Genomic DNA, 25,056 nt, shown 5'->3' on the forward strand with positions numbered 1-25,056 from the left:
CATGGCTAAATCAAACAGGGACTTAATATGTGTTTTCAAGATCCCTCTGTCCCAGTAAATGTCCTGTGGGAGCGCCCCACTGAGCAGCGGCATTTCCTCTGCCTTTGGCTCTGCCCTTGGTGCCAGGCAGGAGCTCTGAGCTCTCCACCTGCACACACTCCCTGCCCACCTGGCAGTGGCACCTGCTCCGTGCCCAGCCCTGTGTGCCCTGTCCCTCCAGGACAGCCCTCACTCAGCCCTGCAGCCACCCCTGCCCTCTGCCCTTTCTCAAAGGGCAGGGGAAGTTTGGCAGCAGAGCCCTCTCTCGTTTTTTGGCCATCTCTTTGCTGTGTCTGACCCCATTCCCACCATTCCCTGGAGCCCCAGATTCCCCAGATGCCATCTACATTTCCAGCTGCCATGTAAACTTGCATCCACCTACATGTAGATTTTCTTCATGGAGTATTTTTTATCTGGGTCTCAGGACAGACAAGAGCAGAGGAGGTGGGTTGCAGACATCTTTTATGAAAAATCCTTTCCTTAGGATTTTTCCTCCTGAGAATCTGAGAGGCCTCAGGAACAAAATGTAAACATTGATTATCTACTGCTGTGGAATGCAACAGGTGCATCCGTGATTGGTCTCATGTGGTTGTTTCTAATTAATGGCCAATCACACTCAGCTGGCTCAGACAGAGAATCCGAGCCACAAACCTTTGTTATCAGTCCTTTCTATTCTTAGCTTAGCCAGCCTTCTGCTGAAACCTTTTCTTCTATTCTTTTAGTATAGTTTTAATGTAATATATATCATAAAATAACAAATCAAGCCTTCTGAAACATGGAGTCAGATGCTCGTCTCTTGCCTCATCCAAGAACCCCTGTGAACACTGTCACAGAGGTGATGAGCACACCGTCCCCAGTTTGTTTTCTGTGCTGCAAAGGGCTGTGCTGAGAAACCTCTCAGCTTTTTGTACCTCCATTCCTGCACATCATGAGCAGCACCAGCCTGGGATGTACATTTGCAGCACCCTGAATTAAATGCCCTGGTGCACTGGTGTCCTGCTGCCACCACAGACAGTGACCCTGCAGGACTGTCCCTGTCCCCATGGTGACCCTGCTGTGGCTCTGCCAGGTGTGGCACATCCTTCTCCCAGGACACTGCATCTGCCCAGCCCCACTGGATTCTCCCAGTGGGAGCAGCTGGAAACACAGGGGAAATCACAAAATATCAAAGATATATCATCAAAAGCTGTGTGAAATGTCCACATTGTGCTGTCATCTGTGCTGCCAAGGAAAGGGAAAGGAAACAGAGGGGCTGCACGAGGGGATTGAGCTAAATGGGCTATTTTACCCAAAAAACACCAAGTGGTGAATGCAAGAAGCAGGAAGGTTTCTCATTTCTCTGGATTTTCAGCCACTGTGAGCTGACTTTGCCAGAAATAAATAAAATGAAATTTGGTCTTCTTGTTCCATTACAGGCATTTTCAATAGCAATTTTCAGTTCCTTTGCCTGTCTTCCCCTCTTGCCAGCAGAACCATTGGGATGGAAACACAGAGGTCAGGGAAATTGTGCAGGCTTAAAAAAAAGTTTTTGTGTGTTTTTGTTTGTTTGTTTGTTTGTTTAATATTAACCTCCAAATCTGTGTAAAAATCTAAGACAAATAGATATTGGATTATTTCCTTCAAGCCTGAAGATGAATCCTCCCCATCAGCATTCCCAAGCCTTTGGGTTTATCAAACTTTGTACAATTAAACTTCACTGAAAAAAGCACTACTGAGAGAACTGGGATGAGACTCAACAGGCAAGAAAGACATGTTATCCCACTCCATAGCAATTAATACACTTTATAAGATGAAATTAATAGACCCACAAATCTGAATGAGCCCTCCAGCTTTTACAATTTCTAGAGATGTGAATATGATGGGAGGAAACAAACCCAGCCTACAACACAGCACTGGCAGGACTGTGGGAGCAATGTAGCATCTGGCAAAATCTGTGATGAACCAAGAATTCATCCTGGCTGGAAGTTTCCTGCAGGCTGTTTCATCTCAGTGAGAGCTGGCTGGCAGGAGAGCTTCTGCAGGCTCCTCTGATCCTGCTGCTGGTACCCAGGGCTCTGCAGTGCTGCCTGGCCACTGGTGGGCTTTGGGGGGCATAAAGGTTTGATTCAGTTTGGTTTTAAGTACCAGGTTTTGATGGAAAGTCAACAAGAACTGTCAAATATTAATCTGGTACAGGTGCCTCACAGCCAGGCACTGATACACTGGTTACTGTCACAAAAGTTAGCAAAGTTTTTGGAAAGTGATTGATTTTTTTCTTGTTCTTCACCTTTCAGTGTTTGGGGTGAGGCACTTGGCCCCATAGTTCTGGTTCATATCTCATCCAAAAATATGAATAGTGAGGATGTGATGTTTTCGCATAAAAATAATGTTGTCGAGTTAAAATACAGGGTCTGTTACTACCTCAAAAACATCCAGAAAAGACAGATTATTGTAAACAGACAAGCAGAAGATGATTTATAATGAACATGCATCAACCCAAAACTTCCTGTCAGCTCTGCTGTGTGTCCCTGCAGGGCTGTGGCAGATTTAGCACCCTGGGCAGTGCCCGCTGTGCTCTGACCTGCCCAGCCCGTGGGCACTGCAGGCTGTCCCTGCAGTGCCTAATCTTCCAGAATGCACACTTTTTCCAGCTTGAATTCCTGACACCGAGCACACTCCTGGGACACAGTCCAAGCCCAGGCAGAGTGAAATCCTAAACTGTCCATGAGACAGCATTCACAGAGCAACAGACTGACAGAAACCCCGGCGAGGAGTTTCCAAAGCAAACATGCTGTGTGCACTGATAGCATCTGAGAGGGAGGGCTTTTTTTTTTTTTTCTGGAGTCAACCTTTCTTGTTTTCCTTATGGCAAATACTAATGAACTCAATGGTAAAATATGGCATTTCCCAAGCAGCAATCTCCTCCGTGAGATGCACCATCTCCGCTACGGGGCTGTCATCAAGCCTTCGCCTTTAATCACTCAACACATGTTTCCAATCCACATGTTCATATGGTAATAACTTCACTCTCTTAGTTTGCATTTGTCAGACCAAAATGCCCTTTAGGTTGGAGCATGCTTTAGGACACTGTCCAGGCAGGTTATTCTTAGCAACAGATGAATTTACAAAGAAAAGGCAGGTCTACAGTTCAGTATTTGCTTTTATTGCCTGCACTGCTCCTGTCACACCTGACCCCAACCTCTCCTCCGGCCCTTTCCCACCCAGCAGCCACCATCAGCTGCCCACTGTGACTTACACCACTTACTAAAAAATGACAATGAGACTGTCAAACCCAGCTTGTTTGAGCCTGGAAATTCCCTTTCTGCCTCTTTCCACTACACTCGTGGCAAAAAAATAATAATTTCTCCCAAGATGCTGACCAATCCAACAGAAGTGGGCTGGTGTAACTCTTCCCTGTGAGGGTGGGGAGGCCCTGGCACAGAGAAGCTCTGGCTGTCCCATCTCTGGCAGTATCCAAGGCCAGGTTGGAGCTTGGAGCAAGCTGAGATGGTGGAAGGTGTCCCTGTGCATGGCAGGAGGGTAAAACAAGATGAGCTTTGAGGTCCCTTCCAGCCCAACCTAGTGTGTGATCCTGATTCTCTGGTGGGTGCACAGGATGGTCTGCGGTGGTCACTGCCCAGTAACCCCTCTGGCCATGCTTTGGCCCTGAAGGCAAGGCAGCTTCCCTGTGAACAAAGGCAGCAGGAGCCTGGAGCTGAGCTCAGCCACCTCACCCACCTGGTGCAGCAGCTCTGACACCCCAGCCAGGCCCTGGCTGCTCCTGCTGCTGCTGTTAGTAGTGCTGCTTGTCTCCTGCACAGGAGAAAAAGCAGTTCTTGGGAGGCAATTGGAGAGCAGAGGTTACTCTGTCAAGGAACTCTGAGAAAGCAGCTGCCATGAGAACCATATCAACACTGGATCTCTCCTGTCTGCCTTCCTTCAGGACATTGCATTTCCAAGACGTAACTCTGAGCTCAGGTTCATGCTCTGAGCTCTGCACCCTCCCCAGCAGACCTTCCATAAAAATTAATTCATGGCCTCTCCTGAGCAGGAGGTGTTCTTGAAGATGACACCCTCCCCACCCAAGGAAACATTCTGAGGCTGCCCAATAAATTACTGGTAAGATGCTTGTTTCATAATGGTTCCTAATTGCCCTGTGATGATCACAGATATCAACCATATCTTCCAAAAGGCTATTTCAGCCTATATATGGTCAGGAGATCATTGGGCCAGCATATTTGTTTTGTTGTGCTAGAATCAGATAGCTAGGGACCATCTCTGGCTGCAGTGGGGTGGAGAGAGAGCACCGCAGAGGGTGATGCTTCTGGAATTAGGGAGCCTATCAACTTGAATATGAGTTATCCAAGTTATTGTTCCTTCACAAAGAACAAATGCTGGGAAGAAGGAGGAGAGCAAGAAACAGCAGCAGAAATATTAAGGGTAATAAAAAACCAAAGAATCACCACCAGCCATCTCTGTTCAGGGTACACTTGCTCCCTTGGAAGATTTTGCTCACTGCTTGAATGAGATATAATTTTCAAACTACTTCTACCATTTTATTCTTCAATTTCTCTAAGATCTCTGACAGAGGCTGCAATGACTGTATTTCAAAGCAGCTTCCAGATATGAGACCAAAATCACTGTAAAATTGAAAGAACTGTGACAGGGCTGGTTTACAAGCTTTACTGCTGCTTTCCATGAGCAGAAGTACAAGTTAAGGAATGAAAGTCTGTTTGTGCTGCTTATGCTAATAATTTGCCACAAGTTTCCACTGCTGAATGAAAACCCAAATCAGTCCATTGTGCAAACACAATATGTGCTGTCAGGATAAACATTTCCCTTTACCAAAGGGACTCAGTGCACACACTCAAACCAAAGTCTCTACAGAGTAAATCCATTATTATAGATATTGTTATATCTGCATCAAAACACAGATACAAACCTGTCTCTGCACTGCCCCTGACATTACCACACAGAATAAATGTGGGGTTTTTTCCCTGTGTGTTAACAAGCAGAATTTTCTTTGAAGGACATATAGTCCTGTGATATATTCCTATTATTTTCTGAGATGCAATTACACACAGACTTAAAGCAGTTCTATGTTCTTATAAAACCTGAAATGCAACTTTGCAGAAGAATATGACAAGTCAGGGATACAAAAGTTCCCACAAGTTGATGCAATACACATTTATAGTTGTGAATTGCCCAGAGCTGCTTTGCAGTGTGCAGGGAGAAACCATAAGAAAAAGAAGATATTTAGATACCTCTCTATGCTTTAAAAGAGCCAGGGTTGATTATTTCAGAAGTCATCAGTTCACCACATTTCCCAGGAAGATTTCTGAGCTGAATTTGGGTAACAGCTACCTGCTGGCACCTCAGTGTTGAACTGCAATCCTTGGGACAGCACTTGCTCCAGGACTGTGATCTGCTGCATGGAATTGCTGTCAAAAGCCAAAAGAGCAGCTTCTCATACTGCCCTGGCTTTTCTTCAGCCTGCAAATGTCCTGCCTGTTGAGACACTCCATCCCAGCCCTTGGTACATTCCTGTGCTCCAGAGAGGATCCCAATGCAGCCTCTGCCTCCCTCCTCTGATCCCCTCCCTCTTGGTCTCAGATGAAAACCCAATTGTCACATTCACATTTTCTGAAAAATCCCTTCGCCCAGGATTGTTCTCCTGGGAAGTTGAGAAGCCTCAGAGAAAAAGGAAAACAATTCTTATCTCATTTGCTTCTCCTGTGTTGTGCTCTTTTATAATGTGTTTGGAGATTGCTTACCCATAGGGAATTGTTTCATTGGCTTAATGTGAGTTGTTTTAACTCATTGGCCAATCAGGGCCAAGGTGCGTCAGGACTCTGGAGAGAGTCACAAGTTTTCATTGTTATCTTTGTAGATAATACTTTTTAGATAATACTTCTGTATTAATAATAGATAATACTTTTTAGATAATACTATTTAGATAATACTTCTGTAAGTATCCTTTCTGTATTCTTTAGTGTAGTTTAGTATAGCATTCTTTAATATAATATAGTATCATAAAATAAGAAATCAGCCTTCTGAGAACATGGAGTCAGATTCATCATTCCTTCCTTTGTTAAAGCACTCTGCAAATGCAAAACCCAATAAAAAGGACACTGTGAGTGTTACAACCTTGACTTCCAGGATGATCCAACAACACCTCCAGACCAGGCTGGTGAGAGAGAAACCCCCCCAGCCCATCTCCTGCTGGGGGTTAAGGGCTGCCAAGAGCTCAGTCAGAGCAGGCCCTTGGCAGAGCTCTGGCCCCTGTGTCTGGGGCAGCCCAGAGGACACAGCTGTCCTGCAAGCAGACACATTCTGCAAGCCATGGGATACCCTGGCAGCCAACCAGTCACTAGTGCATCCAAATAATGTCTGGGTTTCCTTGTAAATTCAGAAAAAACTGCTGCATTTCCATGAAACATTTTGATGTCTATGAATCAGCATTTTCCAATAAAACCAAAAATTCCCAGCGAGATGCAGCCCTGATAAGGCCCAGAGCCCTGGCTGCAGGCCAGACCAGCCTCAGGCTTGGGGCAGTTGTGCAGAGTGATCTCTCTGGGCGATGACGACTCCTGCTGACCTTTCCTGCAGTGTGACTGTGTGGCCTGGGCATCTGAAATGTTATTTATAGGCAGGAGCAGCAATCTCTGCTTCACAGAGGCTGCTGCAGACAGACTCCAGCAGGCCCTCGAAGCCTGGGCAGGCAAGAGCTGCTGGAAAGGAGCTCTTCCAGTGGAAAAGACACTTTACGGAAACACAAATATAAATAAACTAATTTTTTTTTTGTGGACAAAGGGAAAGGGAAAAGCCTTGCAGAGGCTTACCCCAAACAGGTAGTTTGGGGACCAAAATGGGGAAGTGTCTAAACAGCATCTGTGATAAGGAGATGCAGGAAAGATCATTGCCAAGAGAGCATTCCTGAACTGATGGGAGAGGAAAGCTTTCTAAAACAAAACAAACAGAAAGAAATTCAGACCTGACAACGAGGTTTCCTCTGAGCAAGGTAACATTCATTTGTTTTGCACACATTGCAAACCATGAACTGCAAAAGGCTGGAGATGCACAAAGAAGCAAGCTTGTGTTTTATTTTATTTTATTTTTCTGAGAAAATTAAAGATTAAACTGTAGATTTCTTCTATTTTTACAGAAACAAACCCAAAGTAATTAATATGCTCTCAGTCAGCTGTGGTGGGTTATGCTATATATGGTGAACAAACTGACCTACATCCACAGCTTGGGGAATTGGATTTTTGTACAATTTACTGTAATTATTGTATCAGCTCTTGCTTGAGGATGCCATTGGGGTGGGATCACACCTGGTGCTGGGAGGGCTGTGCAGGTGGAAGCTTTCCATCTCATACTGGATGTATCTCATATTCCTCTCTGTTTTGCTGCTTTTCCCTGTTTTCTGTCCAGCAGGAGGGGTGCTGGCAGGGGAGCTGCCCCAGGCTGGGTGAAGGGAACCAGAGGAGCTGGAAGGGCTCTCAGTGCTGCTGGTGTTTCTGCTCACACCCTGAAAGCAGCCCAGGCTGGCTCTGGCAGCCAGCAAGGAGCAGTGCTAGCCTCTATTTTCCACTGCCTTGATCTTCCCCAAAAATTGTAGTATAGCCAATTTCAGAGCCTGAAACATTGCTTTTGATGCTTCCCAAGATATAACTCAGCATGAGAGAGAGAGAGAGAGAGAGAGAGAGAGAGAGAGAGAGAGAAGAAAAGCTGGGAAGGAAAAGAAACCAGGACTGTGTTCGTGGGTCAGATGGAGAAAGAGATGGCATTCCTGCTCCTCATATTTCCTGAGTCATTAGTGATACTCATGCTTTTCTTAGAGGTGGTTTAGGCATGTGCTCCTTCTCTTCCATTGATGCTGGAGCTCCTCACTTGCTTTTTCCTGGGAGGGGGAAGTGGGACACTGTGGAGTGTGGGTGTGTGAAATCCATTCCCTTTCCTTCCTTTCCTTCCTTTCCTTCCTTCCACAGAAAAATTTATCTAATGAGATATTCAGAAGTTCTAAGCATAATAACAGAGCTCTGTGCATTGTGTTTGAAGGCTCACAAGCAGGTATTGTATTTGAAATAAGCAAGCATTGTTTAACCAAAGGTACCTGTGCTTATAGTGGTTGGATGGAACTACTGTCAATGTGCTTTTGCTTTGTGTGATTGGTCAAAAGACTTTTCAAGTGAGTTGTAACATTAAGTTCTGTGTCTGCTGCCTGGGATGTGAGCTGATTGCATCTTCCCATTGTCATAATCATGTAATGAGATTGACTCTGGAAAGTAGAACAGCTCAAGGCACGTTCCCAGCAGTCCTGTCCCATTTGTGATTTGTACACAGACCCCCAGGTAGTGATAACACCTCTTTGTGCAGAACATGTCCCTGAGCAGCTGCAGGTGCCCACCAGGCCAACCAGCCAGAAAGGAGCAACCCTTGGAACAATCAGCCAGGGTAAAAATGAACAGAATTCTGCCTTCTATGCACTAAGTGTCAGATATGCATCTCCTGTACCATCTAGGACGTGCTGGCAGCTTAAACAGATTTTTAAAGACACAGGCAAGCACAGAGATGTAACAATCCTTATGGCTTTCAAAAATGGTAAACAGAATATCTGGTTTTGAAAAAGGGAAATTATGGAGCATCTACTTTAACTTCCATTTCCAGAAAAGTACTGAGACAACAAATGGAGCCAACAAACAATTACTGAAAGAAATCAGGGAAAAGAAATAAAAATCCAGCCATTATGCATGTGTCAAATCTAATCCTTCTGTGGCACTTGTGGATAGGGAATAAGCTGTACATGTCATCTATCTTGTGTTTAACGAGGCTGTTGACACCTTCTGACATGACATTGTCTAAAGATTTTTGGGAAAGCTGATGTGTATTGCCCAAGGTGGTGTGAAACACTTAGAAAAGCACACTCAGAGAGAAGCTCCCAGTGGGTCACTGTGTCCCTTTGTCTTCGATGTTTCCTCTACAAAGTGGAGTAGAAAATCACTTTATTTACTAGGAGTGGAGTTGGAATGGGGCACATGCATGCAGCAGAGCAGCGTCAGAGCGAGATAATGGCTTTAAAAAGAAGTGATGATGTGAGGACAGTTACAGAAACAAACCCAGTGAGAATCAGGGATTGCACATACACAGTGTACAGAGCAGAATGTTCTGTGACACAGAGCAGCACCACAAGCCAGCTCAGGACCACTGGCGATGCTGAGAGTGAGAGAAGGGGGAGCAGGGCTGGCTGCAAACCACATCCCTTCACCTGCCTGCTCTGCTCTGCTCAGCATTGCTGACTGCTCTCAGCCATGCTCAGTGTGAGAAACAACTGCTCACTTTGAAAATTTAAAAAGTTTAAAAAGTGGTGGAAGGAAGTGGCGGAAGTGGCGGAAGTGGCAGAAGTGGCGGAAGGAAGTGGCGGAAGTGGCGGAAGGAAGGAAGTGGCGGAAGGAAGTGGCGGAAGTGGCGGAAGGAAGGAAGTGGCAGAAGGAAGTGGCGGAAGGAAGGAAGGAAGTGGCGGAAGGAAGTGGCGGAAGGAAGGAAGTGGTGGAAGGAAGTGGCGGAAGGAAGTGGCGGAAGTGGCGGAAGTGGCGGAAGTGGCAGAAGGAAGGAAGGAAGGAAGGAAGGAAGGAAGGAAGGAAGGAAGGAAATGGATTTCACACATGTATTTCAGAACACACTTTTATTTAGCACTAAAGTTTTCAGATGCAAATAGATTATTGAGTTGGACAAAAGTCATGGCAAGAAATGTTTCTTTCTATCTTCACCCTACAAAAATATCTCGGAATAATAGGATTGTGTTTTTCCAAAAATGTTCTGTATTGATTTACAGCAGTATCACATTCAAGGCCAGCACTAGAGTTCCTTCATTAATGAAATAAGACACAAAAGTCTGGTTACATTAGCGATTTTCACAGAGTAACTCAGTAAGCTATTTTTAATATTCTCATGGAGGCATGCCAGAAGGATAATATTTTTATGTTCTATAGCAGAGAAATATACTTTAAGACAGTTTTGATTGACTTCAAAGTGTGCTTGAAGGCCCAGGCATGTTTTCCATTCCTACAAAGTGACCAAGGAAGGAGGAGCCTTATCTGCAGCACCGAGCAAAACCCCAGCAGAACGAAACCCCAGTGCCAGCAGCGTTTCCCACGCACTGTACCAAGGTAGAAAATAAAACACAGCCCCTCCTCCCTCCCTGAGGGCATTGGAATGAATCATGTTCCTGCCAGGAGCACTGCACTTCACCCAGGTAACTGAACAAAACCCTCTGGCCTTTCTCTGCAGCTGTATAAAGTGGGAATCTTGATTTCCTACTTTCCAGACAGCACCACTGCATATTTCCAGGACAGTTTTCCCTCCAGTGTCCCTCTGCTCTTTCTGTATTTCCCCCTGGTGTTCCAAGTGGGGCAGAGGGAGCAGCAGAGCTGGGTGGGAGCTGTGGGTGAGGCACAGCAACACCTCAGAGCAGCCAGAGCACCTGTGGCTGCAGCCAAGGGCAGGCATGAGCTCAGCCTCCTTTCTGCTGTGCTGGGACTGTTGCTCTTCATCTGATACCTCCTCCAGCCAGCCCCACATTGCAAAGGGCTATTTCAGGCCTAACCAGGGGCTCTTATCAACTTTCAGGCTCGCTTTCAGTGGAGCAAATCTCTACTGAGTGAACAGGTTCACGCCACACATGTCAGGGAATGCCTGGGGCTTTTAAGGCAGGTTGACATTTAGAGGCAGCTCCAAGCCCTGGTGCAGGGCTGAGGAGCACAGCCTCCCTCAGGGATTTCTGGGTGTACAGCACCACTGCTGGCCATCCCCTCTGAGTGCAGGGCTGCACAGTGCAGCCCAGGCTTGGACAGAGCACAGCATCTTTCTGTGGCTCTGTGACTCTGATACCTGCTGGGGGGAACTTCTTGGCAAGACAAGACACTCCTTGCTCAAAAAGAGTCTCTTGGCAGCTCTCTCTTCTGCCTCCAAATGGCCTCAATTGCAAACAGATGGTCAGAATTCTGCAACCCCAAGAATCCCAAGGAGGAGACTGCAGCATCTTCAGGAATCCCTGGCGAGATCTCCGGTGCGACAATGATGTTTACAGACCACAGGAAAGGACCTGTCCTGGTTGTCTTAATGTTACAATTCCTCTTCTGCCCCTCACATCATTGCTAGCAACCATCCTCCTCCTCAGCAGGGCTCTGCTGGTTTGCAAATGCACTCCTGAGTGCAGAACGTGCAGTGCTTCCCCTGCTGGCTCCACGTCAGCCTCTCCTGTGAGCCATTTGGACACCACCACTGTGACAAATCCACCCCACCTTGATCTCCATGCCTGTCACTGTGCAGCAAACCATGGCTGCTCGTAGCTGGAGGCCACAGGAGTGCTGGCAGCCCAGCTGCTTCTGCTGGGGCAGAGCTCCTCTGGCTGGGAGCAGAACCCTGCTCTGTGCTCCTCCAGCAGCTCCTCATCCTCTCACGCGCACAGAGGTTCCCTGTGCACAACCCTCCTGGTGCCACGCCATCATTAACAGTGACTTTATGTCCCAACTCTTCTCCACAAGCTCCTTGTGCTCTCACAAGCGCAGAAGTTCTCCATGCACAGCCCTCCTGATGCAATCTCCTAATTAACAGTGTCTTTATTTGCAATGTTCTTCACTCAGGGTCACTAAGTGTGCAATTTTCAGGCAACTCTGACATGAGAAGAGATGAAAATCTTGACTCCGTGTTTCAGAAGGCTGATTTATTATTTTACGACATATATTATATTAAAAGAAAATTATATACTAAAACTGTACTAAAGAATTGAAGAAAAGATTTCATCAGAAGGCTTGGAAAGAATAGAATGATAATAAAATTTTGTAACTGACTAAAGAGTCCGAGACAGCTGGACTGTGAATTAGCTATTAATTAAAAGCAACCACATGAAACCAATCAAAGATGCACCTGTTGCATTCCACAGCAGCAGATAATCATTTTTACATTTCGTTTCTGAAGCCTCTCAGCTTCTCAAGAGAAAAGATCTTAGCAAAAAGATTTTTCATAAAATATGTCTGTGACATCCCAGTCCTCTTTTCCTTCTCCTCTTTCTCTCCCCTGGGCACTGGGAGCTGTGCTTTGGTCCCAGTGCTGCTCAGGGTTCGTGTCCCATTTCTGTCACATCCTGGCCACTTCAGCCATGCTTGCCCAAGCTGTGTGCCACCAAGGACAATGTCTATTGTCCTGCATGGCCAGAGCAGCACTCTGTGGCTTTGGGAGAAGCACCCATAAAAGGAACAAAGCAAAGCTCTGAGATGATTAGTGTTTAATGTTCACTGCTCACAGCACTGTGTGCTGTACCCCTGAAGCCACCAGCCCTGCAGCTCTGTGGGTGCTGCTGACTCCCAGAAGGTTTAACAAGTGCTTGGGACCTCCCCAGCCAGCCCTGCTGCATCAGGGAGATGCAGACACTGGATGCAGAGAAGATGGGAGAGCCATGGGGGCCACAGACCCACATGGGCTTTGTGCTCAGGGGTGCTGGGGCTGCCTGCTCCCTGTGGAGCTGCAGGCATGGCCATGATGGTGGTCTGGGCATGAGATGAAGTGTTTGGCTGCTTTTCACACCAGACAGGAACCACTACCCTGTGCAAGGCTCAGCCAGCCCCTGTGTCCTGCCCTGGCTGCTGGAGCTCAGGACACTCAATCAGGGGAGCAGTTTTGGTCTCAGTGAGTTTTGTTATCCTCCGAGCATCCTGCCAAGTGTGTGCCCACCTGGAATGCCCAGGAGCTCTGCACTGGCATGGTGGATGCGGGGCACACCGAACTGAGCCCAGCTCCCAGCTGGGGCAGGAGGGTTTGTGGGGCACAAATCTCAGCAATATGGAAAGGAAAGGACAGGCTCAGCCCCAGGGGGCTGGAAAAGCCCAGGGAATGCACATGGATCTCCTGTGTCCCCACTCTTAGCCTCCAGCATTGCCTGTCCTGGGCAGTAGGAATTAATGGAGGAATGAGGATGAGGCAGCAGAGGCTTTGTGTATCTTAATGGAATGGGGGAATAAGGATGAGGCAGCAAAACCTTTCTGAACCTTCTAGGAGATGAAATTCAGGGGAAATAGGGGTATGCAGACCCACAGTTGCAGCAGTAGCTCTGGAGAGATTTTGCTGCTGCTCAGCAGCCTCTGAAGGAACAGCCCCTCTCCCTGCAGAGTTTCACACCAGAAACAGGCCCAATTTGGCCCTAAATATACATATAATAAAGGCACAGCTGTGAATTTCTTCTCTTCTCACTTTAAAATATATGAGCTGGCTTGCACAGCCCCAGTGTGATGCAGCTTCTCTCATCCATGGAGCTCTTCTGCACACAGCACCCCAGCCAGCCCCAGCAGCAAACATCTGTGCAGACACGCTGTGCCAGATGTTACCAGGAGGTTCTGCAGCAGGAAATGGATTCCTGGAAGTGCCACCCCAATTATTGCCCAGAAACAGCCCTGGGAAAGCAGGAGCTACAGCAAACAGGGCAACAGAGCACAAGGGCTGCAGCCTCTTTCCGTGGGGAGGTTTTGCCTCCAAGAGAGCAGCTGGGCACACAGGGGAGGGCAGATGGAGCTGCAGGGACAGGAATGTCACAGGAAGGGAGGAACCAGCCCCACATGACCAGCAGGCCTCCTGGCTGCTGGTTAGCTGCTGGTTAGCCCTGACAGAGCTCTGCTGGCTGCTAGTTAGCCCTGGGTGCAGGCTCACCTCTCAGGCTCTCCCCACGAGCTCAGTGGCTCTGGCTGCAGTGTCAGCACACCAGTGTGGACCAAGCAGTGGGATGGATCACAGGGTCCTGCACTGTGTCCTCCCAACCCCAGAGCAGTCAGGATCCCACCCTGACTGCTGAAACGGGCTTTGCCAGTGAGCCCAGCACTGTGCTGGAAGGGCACACAAACCACTGCTCCATCCCCTGTGCAGCAAGGCAGAGCCAGCCCCAGCTCCCAGCTCCTGGCTCACCATGGAGGGTGGAAATGGCTCCTCCAGGAGCCTGGAACCCTGTGCCAGTGCTCTCCCAGATGCCTTTGTGGCATCTAGAAAGGGAGAGGGATGGAGTGTAGGAGGGAGGGATGTCATAATTTGCAGGTGAGCTTTGTCATCCTTTTGAGAGGCATAGTTTGTTGCCTGGCTTTTCAGGAAAAAAAAAAAAAAAAAAAAAAAAAGAAAAAAGGCAACAAACCAGATTTTGCATAGAAAGTGTTATTTAAGTTGAGGTGCAAGAAGAAACACTTCAATTTTTCATGAGTGGGAGGTGAAAAATGAGTAATTAGGTAGTGACAATAAGATTTTCATGTTCCTAAAGGTGAATGGAGGTATCTTTTTCCAGGTGAGATGTGTTGCTCAGTGCAGCAAAATACTGTATAACCTGACCCAGAACCTGACCCTCCCCACACTGGGAGCCCCTGGTCCCAGTCCACTCTCCCTTCCCACAGCAGAGGGGCTCCCCAGGCACTGATGGCAATTTCCACAAAGTTAGAGAAAAGAAGAGTTGGAGAATGTCCTGAGGATTCCCATGGTGCCATGTGGTTGCTCTGCCAGGGCTGCAGGGCAGGGCTGTGCCCACTCACAGATATTTGCACACACAGACACACACACACATCTCACATCCTCGCTTCCCTCCTTGCCTCCTCGTTTAAAGAGTCATTCAGAGTGAAAACATGTTTCCTCTTTGTGAATGGGCAGATCTAACACAGATGCTGCACTAACTGGAAACATCTTGTGTTCCAGTCTGCTCAGAGACTCATTCTGTTCAACAACACAAGGCTCCATTTATGATCATCCCTTCAGTGTTCCCAATCTTTACAGCTTGGAGATACCCAGCTAAATGCTGTGTCAAATCATCACCTCTTCCCCTCCTCCTAACCCTACTAGAGCAGAGCTTTCAAGACTATCAGTGTCAGGCACTGGGTGTAAGCTGCTGGTGTGGAGCAAGGCTGCCTTGGCATTGAAATTAAACCTCCAGTGCTTTGTGTCTCTGAACTTTGTGTTTCTGTGACTCCTGCGGCCTTGCTGCTCAGCAGCTGAGAGCACTAAGGCAGCTGAGCACAAAACACGGGCCATTTCCTAGATGTTTCTGCATAAAGGTATAATTTTCTTTTATATAAGAAAGAACCTTTTGACCATGGGCCATTTCCTAGATGTTTCTGCATGAAGGTGTAATTCTCTTTTATATAAGAAAGAATCTTTTGAAGGATTAAGTACATCCCTCCTGAACGTGCTAGAGATTGCAAAAAGTCCCCAGAAAAACTGGCCTAAGAGACAAATTCCCCTGAAAAGCTATTTAAGCTTCATTTCTTAGTCCATTTTTCCATGAGGCTATCTTACCTAGGGGGCTCCTGCAGTAGATGTCTTTCCCTGCTGGAATTTCTGCTTGGATACATGCAGCCTTCCTCACTGTGATGTGGTGGATAATCCCATTTTATACGGGATTCTATGGAATCCTAATGGAATCCATATGTATTCCCATTATATATGGAATTCCATTATATGGGGGCATATTTTTATATATATATATATATATATTTATATATATAAAATTTCTGAGGGTACATAATTACATAATTTCTGGGGGTATATATATATATATATATATATATATATATATATATATGCCTCCAGAAATTCTTTCCAGAATCCTCCTGATTTTCTGGTGCCAACAAGCCTAACGTGCTCCCAAGCCCTGCAGGTTAAATGTTAAATGCTCATGGAGATAACTTGGTGTTATTCTTGCAACAGGATGTTTTCTTTTTATCATTTCAGGGCTATCAGGTCTCATGGCACAGATCACAGTTTCAGCCCCAAGTTTCACGTGTCCAGATATCACTCACATGCTGTTCATCAGGCTCAATCATGAATTAAGGACTGTGTCCTGGATTGAACTTCACCCTTCACCAGCCACCTCTGAAAATCAGCTGTAAAAGAGAGGGAGATGCTGAGCACAACCTGACTGCAGGTGCTCTGAGCAATGGCCTCAAGAATGTGCAAATCACTGAAGCAACACAGAAATAACCACAAATATAAACAAGATGAAATAAAGACTCAAACTGTGCACAGAGCTACGAGTGCTCTTTCCCCAGTGCAGCAGGGAGAGGAAATCCTATAATCACTGACACACTCCATTTAACCACAGGCATGGTTACAAGGGCAGGACAACAGCAGAGCCTGGCTAAGGAGTGCTAGGGCTGCATGGGCAGTGAGGGGAGCACTCCTGGTCCTGCTGAGTGCTCAGCAATGCTCTGAGCAGTGGGGATCAATCCCAGCCCAAGAACAAACCCACAGCAGACAACAGGACCCCTGTGCTGCAGACCCCTGCAGGCAGCAGGATGGAGTCACTCGTGGAAGGGTTGTAGGGCCTGCCTGAAAGCCCAGGGAGATGGAACAAGAAGGATCATGACAAACAATTATCCCTGTCTCTATTTGATTTCTGAAAGAAGACTCTAAATAGCAGCTTAGATTCATAGTGAGATGGAAATTAGTTTTAGAAGCATCTCAAAACATACCTGAAAAAGAAATGGGAGTGACTCACACGTGTCCCTCCATGGGAGGTGATTACAGAGCTGGGCACAGCCTTGGGTTTGAGGAGAGACCTGGGGGTGAGCAGAACCAGCCAAGGGATGGGGAGAGAGGACCTTACTTAGTCCCAGGCACCCTCCTCACCCTGCAGGTGATGTCCCCATCCAGCAGGGAATGTGACCCTGCCTGGGGAGCCCACACAGCCAGTGGCCTTCTGTGCAGGTAGCTGGACTTGGGGCTTGACACAGGAGAAGATTCCTGGCTGTGAGGGTGGGCAGGCCCTGGCACAGGGTGCCCCTGGATCCCTGGCACTGTCCAAGGTGGGGTTGGACAGGGCTGGGAGCAGCCTGGGACAGTGGGAGGTGTCTCTGCCATGGCAGGAGGTGGAACTGGATGAGCTTTAAGGTCTCTTCCAACCCAAAGCATTCTGTGATTCCATGAAAATGAGATTTCAGGTGACTGTCAAGGCTACTCAGGAGGCAAAGACCAATCTGTCCATGAGAGGAGATCTCTGCAGGTTCTCTGCCATTTCTGTCTGAACACATCCTGTGTGTCAGAAACTGAGAGAAAACAATTCTGCAGTGTACCCCCCCTTGACAAGGCAGTTCCTTTGTCCTGCAAACTGCAGCTAGCAAGGGCCAGGAGCCAAGAGCCACGCCGATCATGAGGTGTCAGGAAATGTTTGCCATGACTTCATCCTTAAAATAACCCCTGCAGACATTCTGCTCAGCAAAGGAAGGTCCTACCCAACCCCTTGGTGCACAAAGGAGCACAGACCCCCAAGGAACAATGATGGGTCTGACAATGAATTCCTGGGAAATGATAACTAAACTCCAACAGGGAATGGAGTGGGGCCACAACTGAGCCCAAGGGAGAGCCTTTGTCCTCTGCCACCCCTGCTTTGATTGCTCAGCCAGACTGAAAGCTTGGGAGAGCTTGGAGGCATGCAGGCAAGTGGGGTTCTTCCCTCCAGCTGGCTAAAAGAGAAAAATAGATCCTTGGAAACAAACAGACCTCTCGGTGTCTTAATAGGAAAGTGATGTGTGTGGTGCTTGTGCAAGTGAGACACAACTCAGAGCTCTGTTATGGAAATTTTCCTCTGTGACAAATATGTTATGAATGACTTGTCTTGAAAACATGCCAGCTTGTAGGTGCTGCTATCACAACATTTAGTGACTTTAACTTACTGTGAGCATTCCTGTGATAAATCATGGAAAACCTTGCTTGGGCTATCTTTAGTCACTGCACTGTTTCACTCTCACAAGTCACTCACGGCTCTAAAAATACAGTTTATATCATTGGATTCCTGGAATTCCTTCAGTTCTTACATTCTGGTTTAAGTGGCATTAAAGCTGGGCTGTGCAGTCCGAGGCTGCAGGCTGATGTTTCACTGTGGATTAGAAATCACCTGGGTTCAATACAGGGTTTGCAATATTTATTTGATTTGGATCCAAAGCCCATTTGAAAAATCTTCCTGTAGATACACCTCTTACCTGGCTATGTGGAACAAGGGCTAGATTTTGCCTGGGACTAGATAGTAATTTAATAACCATTCCAATATAGAATTAAACTAAAACACATGCTCACCACAAGAACTGAGTTGAGACCGTGGGGTTTTCTCCTCAAAACCTGGAGGGATCTGCTCTCTCCTGGCCTCTGCACTGGGATCTTGTGTTGACTTCTGGGTCACACATCTCTCTCTCTTCTTTTGGTTTCACTTACATGTCTTTCATAGCAGTTATTGATTCAGAAACACCAAGAACAAGAAAGTCTTGACCTCCCACCAGCCCCTCTGGATTTGATTACCAGCTCACCAGTGATGGATAGTCTGAGCAGAATTTAATGCTTTCTAATTTTCCTTGATAGGATCCACGAAGCACGTTACTTCTTTTTTTATCCCAACTGGCAGCTCAACAAAGCCCAGCAATATAAAGCTCCATTTGTGTAATAAACTGTTGTACAATCTACTACTTATGAACACAGGCCCTGAAAATGTGCAACCTTTCTGCACATTACATTAAACACAAACCAGATGGGCACTGGAAAATCCTCCCCTTTGTTGCAGTGGGCTAAAGGGGCTGGTGGTCAGAAGGTCTGCTTCACTACACAAATAAACTGAAGAGTTTAATTGCATTATTCTCCAAAACCAGCAATGGCAAACCTGAGTGGAAACATTATGAGGAGTTTGCAAACCCACTACTGGAGTGGTGTAGGCACTGGGGAGCCCTTCATGGCTCCAACCTGCAGTAGGCAGCTCATGACCCAGAGCCTTCACCTGAGCTGGCACCCACACCTGGAGCCACATGGGAGGAATAAAATAAGAGAAATCCATCTCTTCTTTAAAGGTTGCTGGGTCAGAGCTGGGCATTTAAACTCTGATCATCTCTACAGAGAAATGGAGCCCTCCAGAGTGGGCTGAGCTCATACTGAGCAGTTTCTGATGGAGAGAAACCCCATCAGGTAAGGCAGGATGTTTCACAGTTCCATGAGTGAAATCCATCTCAGTCTCAGAGTCCCAGGACAGGGAATGAGGGAATTTACTGTCTCTGGGCTGTACCAAAGGACACCTCACTCTTCCCTTTGAGCACAACACTGAGACACTTCTGGAGGAGCTGCTTTACAGAGCTCCTGCATGTCCTGTGGCCTCTTTCCTTGTGACTGCAAACGTTATCACAAAATTGATGATACACAAAATTGTTTCTGAAATCCATCTGGCCAAATTGACACAGGGAGGGATTGGCCAAAGCCACACACAGAGCCTGCACCCTCACTGTGCAGGGAAATCATCACCAGGGAATGATGGTAAAGACAAGGTAAAGACAGTTTTGATGCAAAACAAGAGAAATATGTTCTGCTGCTGTTCCCAGGACACAGCTTGCCCAGGTAAAGAGCAGGTGAGCAGCACAATGGCATGGGAGGGATGAGATGGGATGGCATGAAAGCTGCTATCAGCTGAAGAAATTACCCTGACCTGGGCTTGGGGTACACTGGGCAGGCAAAGGTCAGAATTCCTGCTTGTTGTAGAGGTAACAATCCCCATTTCTATGCACGCAGTCCTGGGATTTTGTAGGCCCTGCCAAATGGGCTTTCTGCTTGCTCAAAGGTGATTTATTTGTACAAATTTAAATGAAATCCCCTCTGCCATTTTTGAATAATACTAGAGTTAAAAAGACTATTTTCCTATTTAAAAATATTCTAGCTAGACTGTTTTTATTAAATCAAAGTTAAGTCAAATAAAGACGGCGGTTTGAAAGTTCAGGCTTGGGCAGGAGCTGGTGCTCACTGAGGAGCTGTGCCCCTGACAGATAGATGGCTGTCTGTCTGTCTGTCTGTCTGGTGGCCACTGAACCAGCACAGAGCCCAGCCCAGGGGTGGAAAGAGCAGGGAGCAAAGGGAAGGTCCTGCCAGGCTGAGCTGTGCACACCTGAACCCTTGAGAGGTGGGATGCCATAGGGCAGGAGGAGGATGGGGGTGACAGACCTGGCACCTGCTTCTCCTTGCCATGCCCTGGAAGATTCCTAAAGACAACAGATGGAACCTTCTTCCCTTTCACCCAAGTCATTCCCAGGCATTGTGTCCTTGAGTGGCATCATGGTGGGAGGGGGGTCCCTGCTGTCCCCTCTGTGCGTGGGATGAAGGTGAGGGTGTCCTTCAGCAGGGTAGGCTGTGAGGAGACCCTGATACCTTGGTTTTTACCCCAAATCACTCCCAGCTACTGATCCCCTATGGAGAGGCTTCACAGCTGGCCTGCAAGCAGAGCTGAGTTCATAGAAGAAATGACAATTGATGATTTTTGAGTTTACCCATAGCAAGGAAGAAGACAAGGCCATCAGCATGGGAATAGATTAGAAAAGACACATGAAAATTTTTGTAAGCTAAACTACATGCAAAAGTAGATGTGTATATGTGCCTTTATATCATATATATTATATGCCTTTTGTAAGCTAAATTACATACATAAGTAGATGTGTATATGTGCCTTTTAAAATTTCTGTAAAACTTTTGTCAATTATATTGATGCTAATTACTTTGCACCAATGAATATAATAAGTTATTATATGTAATTGTGATGTAATAAGTTATTGTGATATAATTAATGAGTTAAGATCACACTTTGTTAAGAGTATATAAGCTAGAGAATGCAGAATAAATAAACTTTTTTCTTCTTCCACCCTAAACATGTGTGTATGTCATGTCTGACCTAACGGTGAAAACCTCCCACCAAGGGATGGGTAAAGGTCCTTGTGACACCTCCACAGTGGCACTGAGGGGGACAGGAAGACTCTGTCCTTGGCAGGGACAGACCTGCTGTAGGGCTCTGTGGAGGGCAGCCTGTGGGATGTCTCCTTCCCTGCTCACCCCCAGCCCATCAGGCTGCTCCACTGCCCCTGCTGGAGCTGTCACACCACGGAATGTGACATCAAAGGCAGGCCCGGGTGCCACATGACGTGTGTGACACTGGGCAGGCGTGCCAGCCCCCGGGATGATGTGACATGAAGGGAGCCGGCTGTTCCCACACGGGGACCGCAGCAAGAGCCCAGCCCTGGGCTGGCTGAACGTGCTCAGGGAGCAGAGCAAAGCCCTGGAGGGGTGCCCAGACTGTGGGGGGGCTCTTCTCACTTAGACAGGGCAAACAGCCCAGTGTGGAGGGGCTGCACCATGTCCTGGTGGCCACCAAGCCTGTGGCACAGAGCCAGCTGCCAAGCAGGTGCTGGCACTGCTGCAGCGCTTACCTGCACGTCTGCAGGTCGTGCTGGGATCCCCTGGGCACCTGGAGATGTTTCTTTGCCTTCCCATAACAAAAAATGTGTGGAAAATGGATAAAAAAAAATAAAGATGTGAAAGCTACAGAGAAAATACGATTTTCTTTAATGTCACTGAAGAGTTTCGCTATTTACAAGTTGTTACTGCATTATCTTAGGTACACTTTGATATCTGGGGTTGGAAGGGAAGAGGAGTCCTCTGGTGTGACTGAGTCTGACTCTCTGTGTTTTACTCCAGCCTGACACCAGTACATTGCCATGATGACATCATTTGGATTATTTCTGATTTATAGCGATTGAGAAAAATTGGGTCCCGTACAATAATGCAAACAATCAAAGACACAAAGCAAAAATAGTGCCTTTGGGCTGCACTTTCACACTGCATGATGTTTTGAGGACTTAATGTTGAAAGCTTTAGAGTGCACAAAAGGAATTTTCTTCATTTCATATATTATCCAGTTGCCTGAAAGAAATGGCAAACAACTCCTCAGGCTGAGCATGCTTTGCACAGGCTCATTTTGGGGTTTTTCTGTCCATCAGTTTTCTACCAACAGATCTCCACTGAAACGCAGAGCAGGATCTGCCATGGGGACCTGTGACCCCACAAATGATCCTTGCAGAGGCCTGGGCCAAATTCTGCTCTCTGTTATACAAATCTGAAGCAATTTTGGTGAAGAGCAGGTTTTCTGGACTCAGTACTTGGTGAGAGCAGTCTACTGGGGCCTTGGCAAACCAAATATCCTTCCCATTTCTTCTCCACGGATCAACTTCGCACCACCCAGAAATTCCATTGGTGTGATCAGAACACCAATCTCTTCTAAGAGGCTGAAATCCCACATTTCAGCCAAAATCACACCAAACACTTGGATCACAAAGAACACGCCTCAGAGGTGACAACAGCATTTAAGTCTGTCCCAGAAATACCGAGATCAGGCCCCACTTCCATTAAACCTTAAATTTGTGCTATCTGATGGCAAAATACCCATGGCAAACACCCTCAAAAGCACCACACATAAAACCAGCAGTGAACCAAACCCCCTGCACACGTCAGAGCTGTTATAAATAAGATATAGTTGTTACAAATAAGTTATAACTTGTTATAAATAAGTTACAGTTTAGTTTCATAGGTGGGGTTATGAATTGTAAATATAATCAATATGAGGAGTTGATACGAATTAATTTATATAATGAATTGTTATGTATAATTAAAGTAATAAGTTATGAAGTAATGAGCTAAGCTAAATCTAGCGTACTGTGAGTATGGCCACTGGGGGGGGCGGGGTTTAATGGAAGGAACTTTCTAGAATGTTGCCTCATGTAGTGGTGACAGCAACTTGAACTGTGATTGGATAATGAGCCAGCGATTGAAGCATTCCAGAATGATTAGTCAGGACTGAACCCCAGCATGGACCAACCAGTGGCCAGAAAAGAGATCAGTCAGTGGAAGGATTGAAAAATTCACCAATCCAGCAGCTCTAGAGGCTTTAAAACCCCAGGAACCTAGCACGTGGGTCCTTCAGCAGAACTCAGCTTCCAAAGAAGTGCCCTGTGTAGTGCACAGTCATTTCTTCCTGACTTATCATGTGGGCCTTAAGCTTGTCTTAAGGCTCCGTTTCCAATTGTTCTCAGTTCTTAATAGACAGACTCACCCTTTTTAATGGCTGACAGCCTCAGTTCTTTTTAACAAGAGATGCCAACCCAGCACAGATCCCATCTTGTTCTCAGTTTTTCACCCTATTTAAAGGTAGACAGTGGAAACCCAGAGCACTGGGAATATTTCTCTGTCTGCTCTGGGGTGCCCTGACCCGCAGGGGAGAACTGACTTTGACCCTCATTCATGCAGAAAGTTTCCACAAAAGTATGAAATAGATTATAGAGAATAGTGTAGGTGTATCACTTGGTGAGAAATTGAGGTTTTGCGATTTTTAGTGTGTTGTGGATGGAAGCAAGATGGAGGGCACAGAGTGTTGTCTTGAGTTTCTCCATGGGTTTGGGTGGCATTTTGTAATTGGGCAGAAAAGTCTGCACTGGGGGCTCTTTGGGATTAGTTATTGGGTTAAAAGGGAAATAATCCAAGTGTCAGTTCTTAATTGGATAGTTTAGTCTTAAAAGACCTTGTACCAAGAGATTGTTGGCCATTTTGTGCCTTCTAATGAAAAGCTGCCAAACTCATGGTTGTGAGGATCTTTTACTGATAGGAAATAATAAACACCTGAGTCCCAACATGAACTACTATTTCAAATGCCTTCAATCCAGACCCAGAAAAACCAATGACTGGTACCCCACAGTTGACACCCTCGTTTCGTTTTAACAAGAGATGCCAACCCAGCACAGAACCCATCTTGTTCTCAGTTCTTAATAAACAGGCTCACCCTTTTTAAAGCTCAACAGCCTCGTTTCTTTTGACAAGAGGTACCCACCCAGCCCAGATCCCATCTCCATGCTCATTCTTGCCCCCTCCACATGAGGAACTCAACTCACTCAACTCACCGTTCTTGCGCTCGGCGAAGGGCGGGGGCTGCAGCTTGGTGCCATCCCTCAGGTCACTGGCAGGATTTTCCTTGGCTGCCTTTTCCTCCTCATTGCCAGTTCTGTGCTCTGAGCGCTCCTGCTTGGTCACACCATTCATCACCGAGCCTGCAGGCGCCGTGCCAGGTTCTGGCTGCTCCAGTTTGGGGGGTCAGGGAGAGGAGCACGCACCAAATGGGCTCTGGAAAAGAAGAGGAACAGGTAAGAAAAGATTGCCAAAGCAGTCTGGGAAACAGAATGGATGAAGGATGGCATTTGTGAAGTGGTCAGGCCACAAACAACTAATTACTGGCAGTTTGCATAGGAAAACCATAGGATTCCCTATTGCCTGCTTGATTCTCCTTGTCTGCTGGACACCCGGCTACTTTTTTGGATGAATTTCCACCCACGGGCAGAGAATATTTGCAGAAAGTTTGTCTTCAAAACACACAGCCCTGAGGAGCTCTTGAACTTTTAGAGATCCATGAATGAGAACAATCTTCCTTTACATGACTCTGGTTTGCTGAGAAAACTGGAATAAATGACAGGAATAATTCTACACAAGCCAGAGGAGGCTGTTAATTATGTGATACAGCCAGCAAATGAAAGAACAAACATCAGTCAGCTTTTACACCAGGAAGTGCACAAACACCCTACAAAGTATGTGCAAAATCTTTGACATCAAACTTAATGATTAGCACCCACCAGAGCTAAAGGCTTCATCAGGAATTCAACCACGTTAGGTACAAAATGTTGAGCGTTTTTGAAGGATGGAGGAATTGGTTTTTAGCACATTGTTCTGTTCCATGGTTTATGTGGGGTTTGTGGTCAAAATATATCACAAAAACTCCTAAAATTTCTGCAAATTCAGGTTGTGCTTCTGCAGATCTCAGTCCCATCTCAGCAGAAAGATGGGTGGAAAGGAAAGGATTCAGCTTACACCAAACTTGTTTGTGGGATGCAGGCAGATGGCCCAGGATGGGCTGTGACACTGAGCACATCACAGGAAAGCTGCAGGGACCATTTCAACAGAGCATTGTCTGAAAAATCTCCAGATGCTGAGTGAAAGTGAATGCCTCTAAGAATCAGCACCAGCTCCTAATGAGTCCCATCAGGAAAGAGCTGAGGAGAGCTAAAAAAGGTAATTTGTAGAGAACAAGAATAGAAAAGTGTAAGATTGATTCAGTGATAATATCTGATTTAATACAAAAAAGTTACCAATTTACTGTATAAGGAAGTGGGAGCCGTGCATTGCACATGA

General features: G+C 46.6%; 1 protein-coding gene across 1 annotated transcript in view; it reads right to left on the reverse strand.

The window, feature by feature from the left end:
- Positions 1-23,916, reverse strand: part of MYOCD (myocardin) — a 96,097-nt gene extending 72,181 nt beyond the window's left edge. The window contains exon 1 of the mRNA XM_054278795.1: positions 23,778-23,916. Within this exon, the coding sequence (XP_054134770.1) occupies positions 23,778-23,916 (139 nt within the window). The remainder of the gene's footprint in view (positions 1-23,777) is intronic.
- Positions 23,917-25,056: the final 1,140 nt, after the last annotated feature.

This window comes from Melozone crissalis, unplaced genomic scaffold (assembly GCF_028551555.1).
Source record: "Melozone crissalis strain CALT ecotype California unplaced genomic scaffold, PUWL_Pcris_2 ptg000026l_1, whole genome shotgun sequence".
In the NCBI taxonomy this organism is placed as follows: Eukaryota; Metazoa; Chordata; class Aves; order Passeriformes; family Passerellidae; genus Melozone; species Melozone crissalis.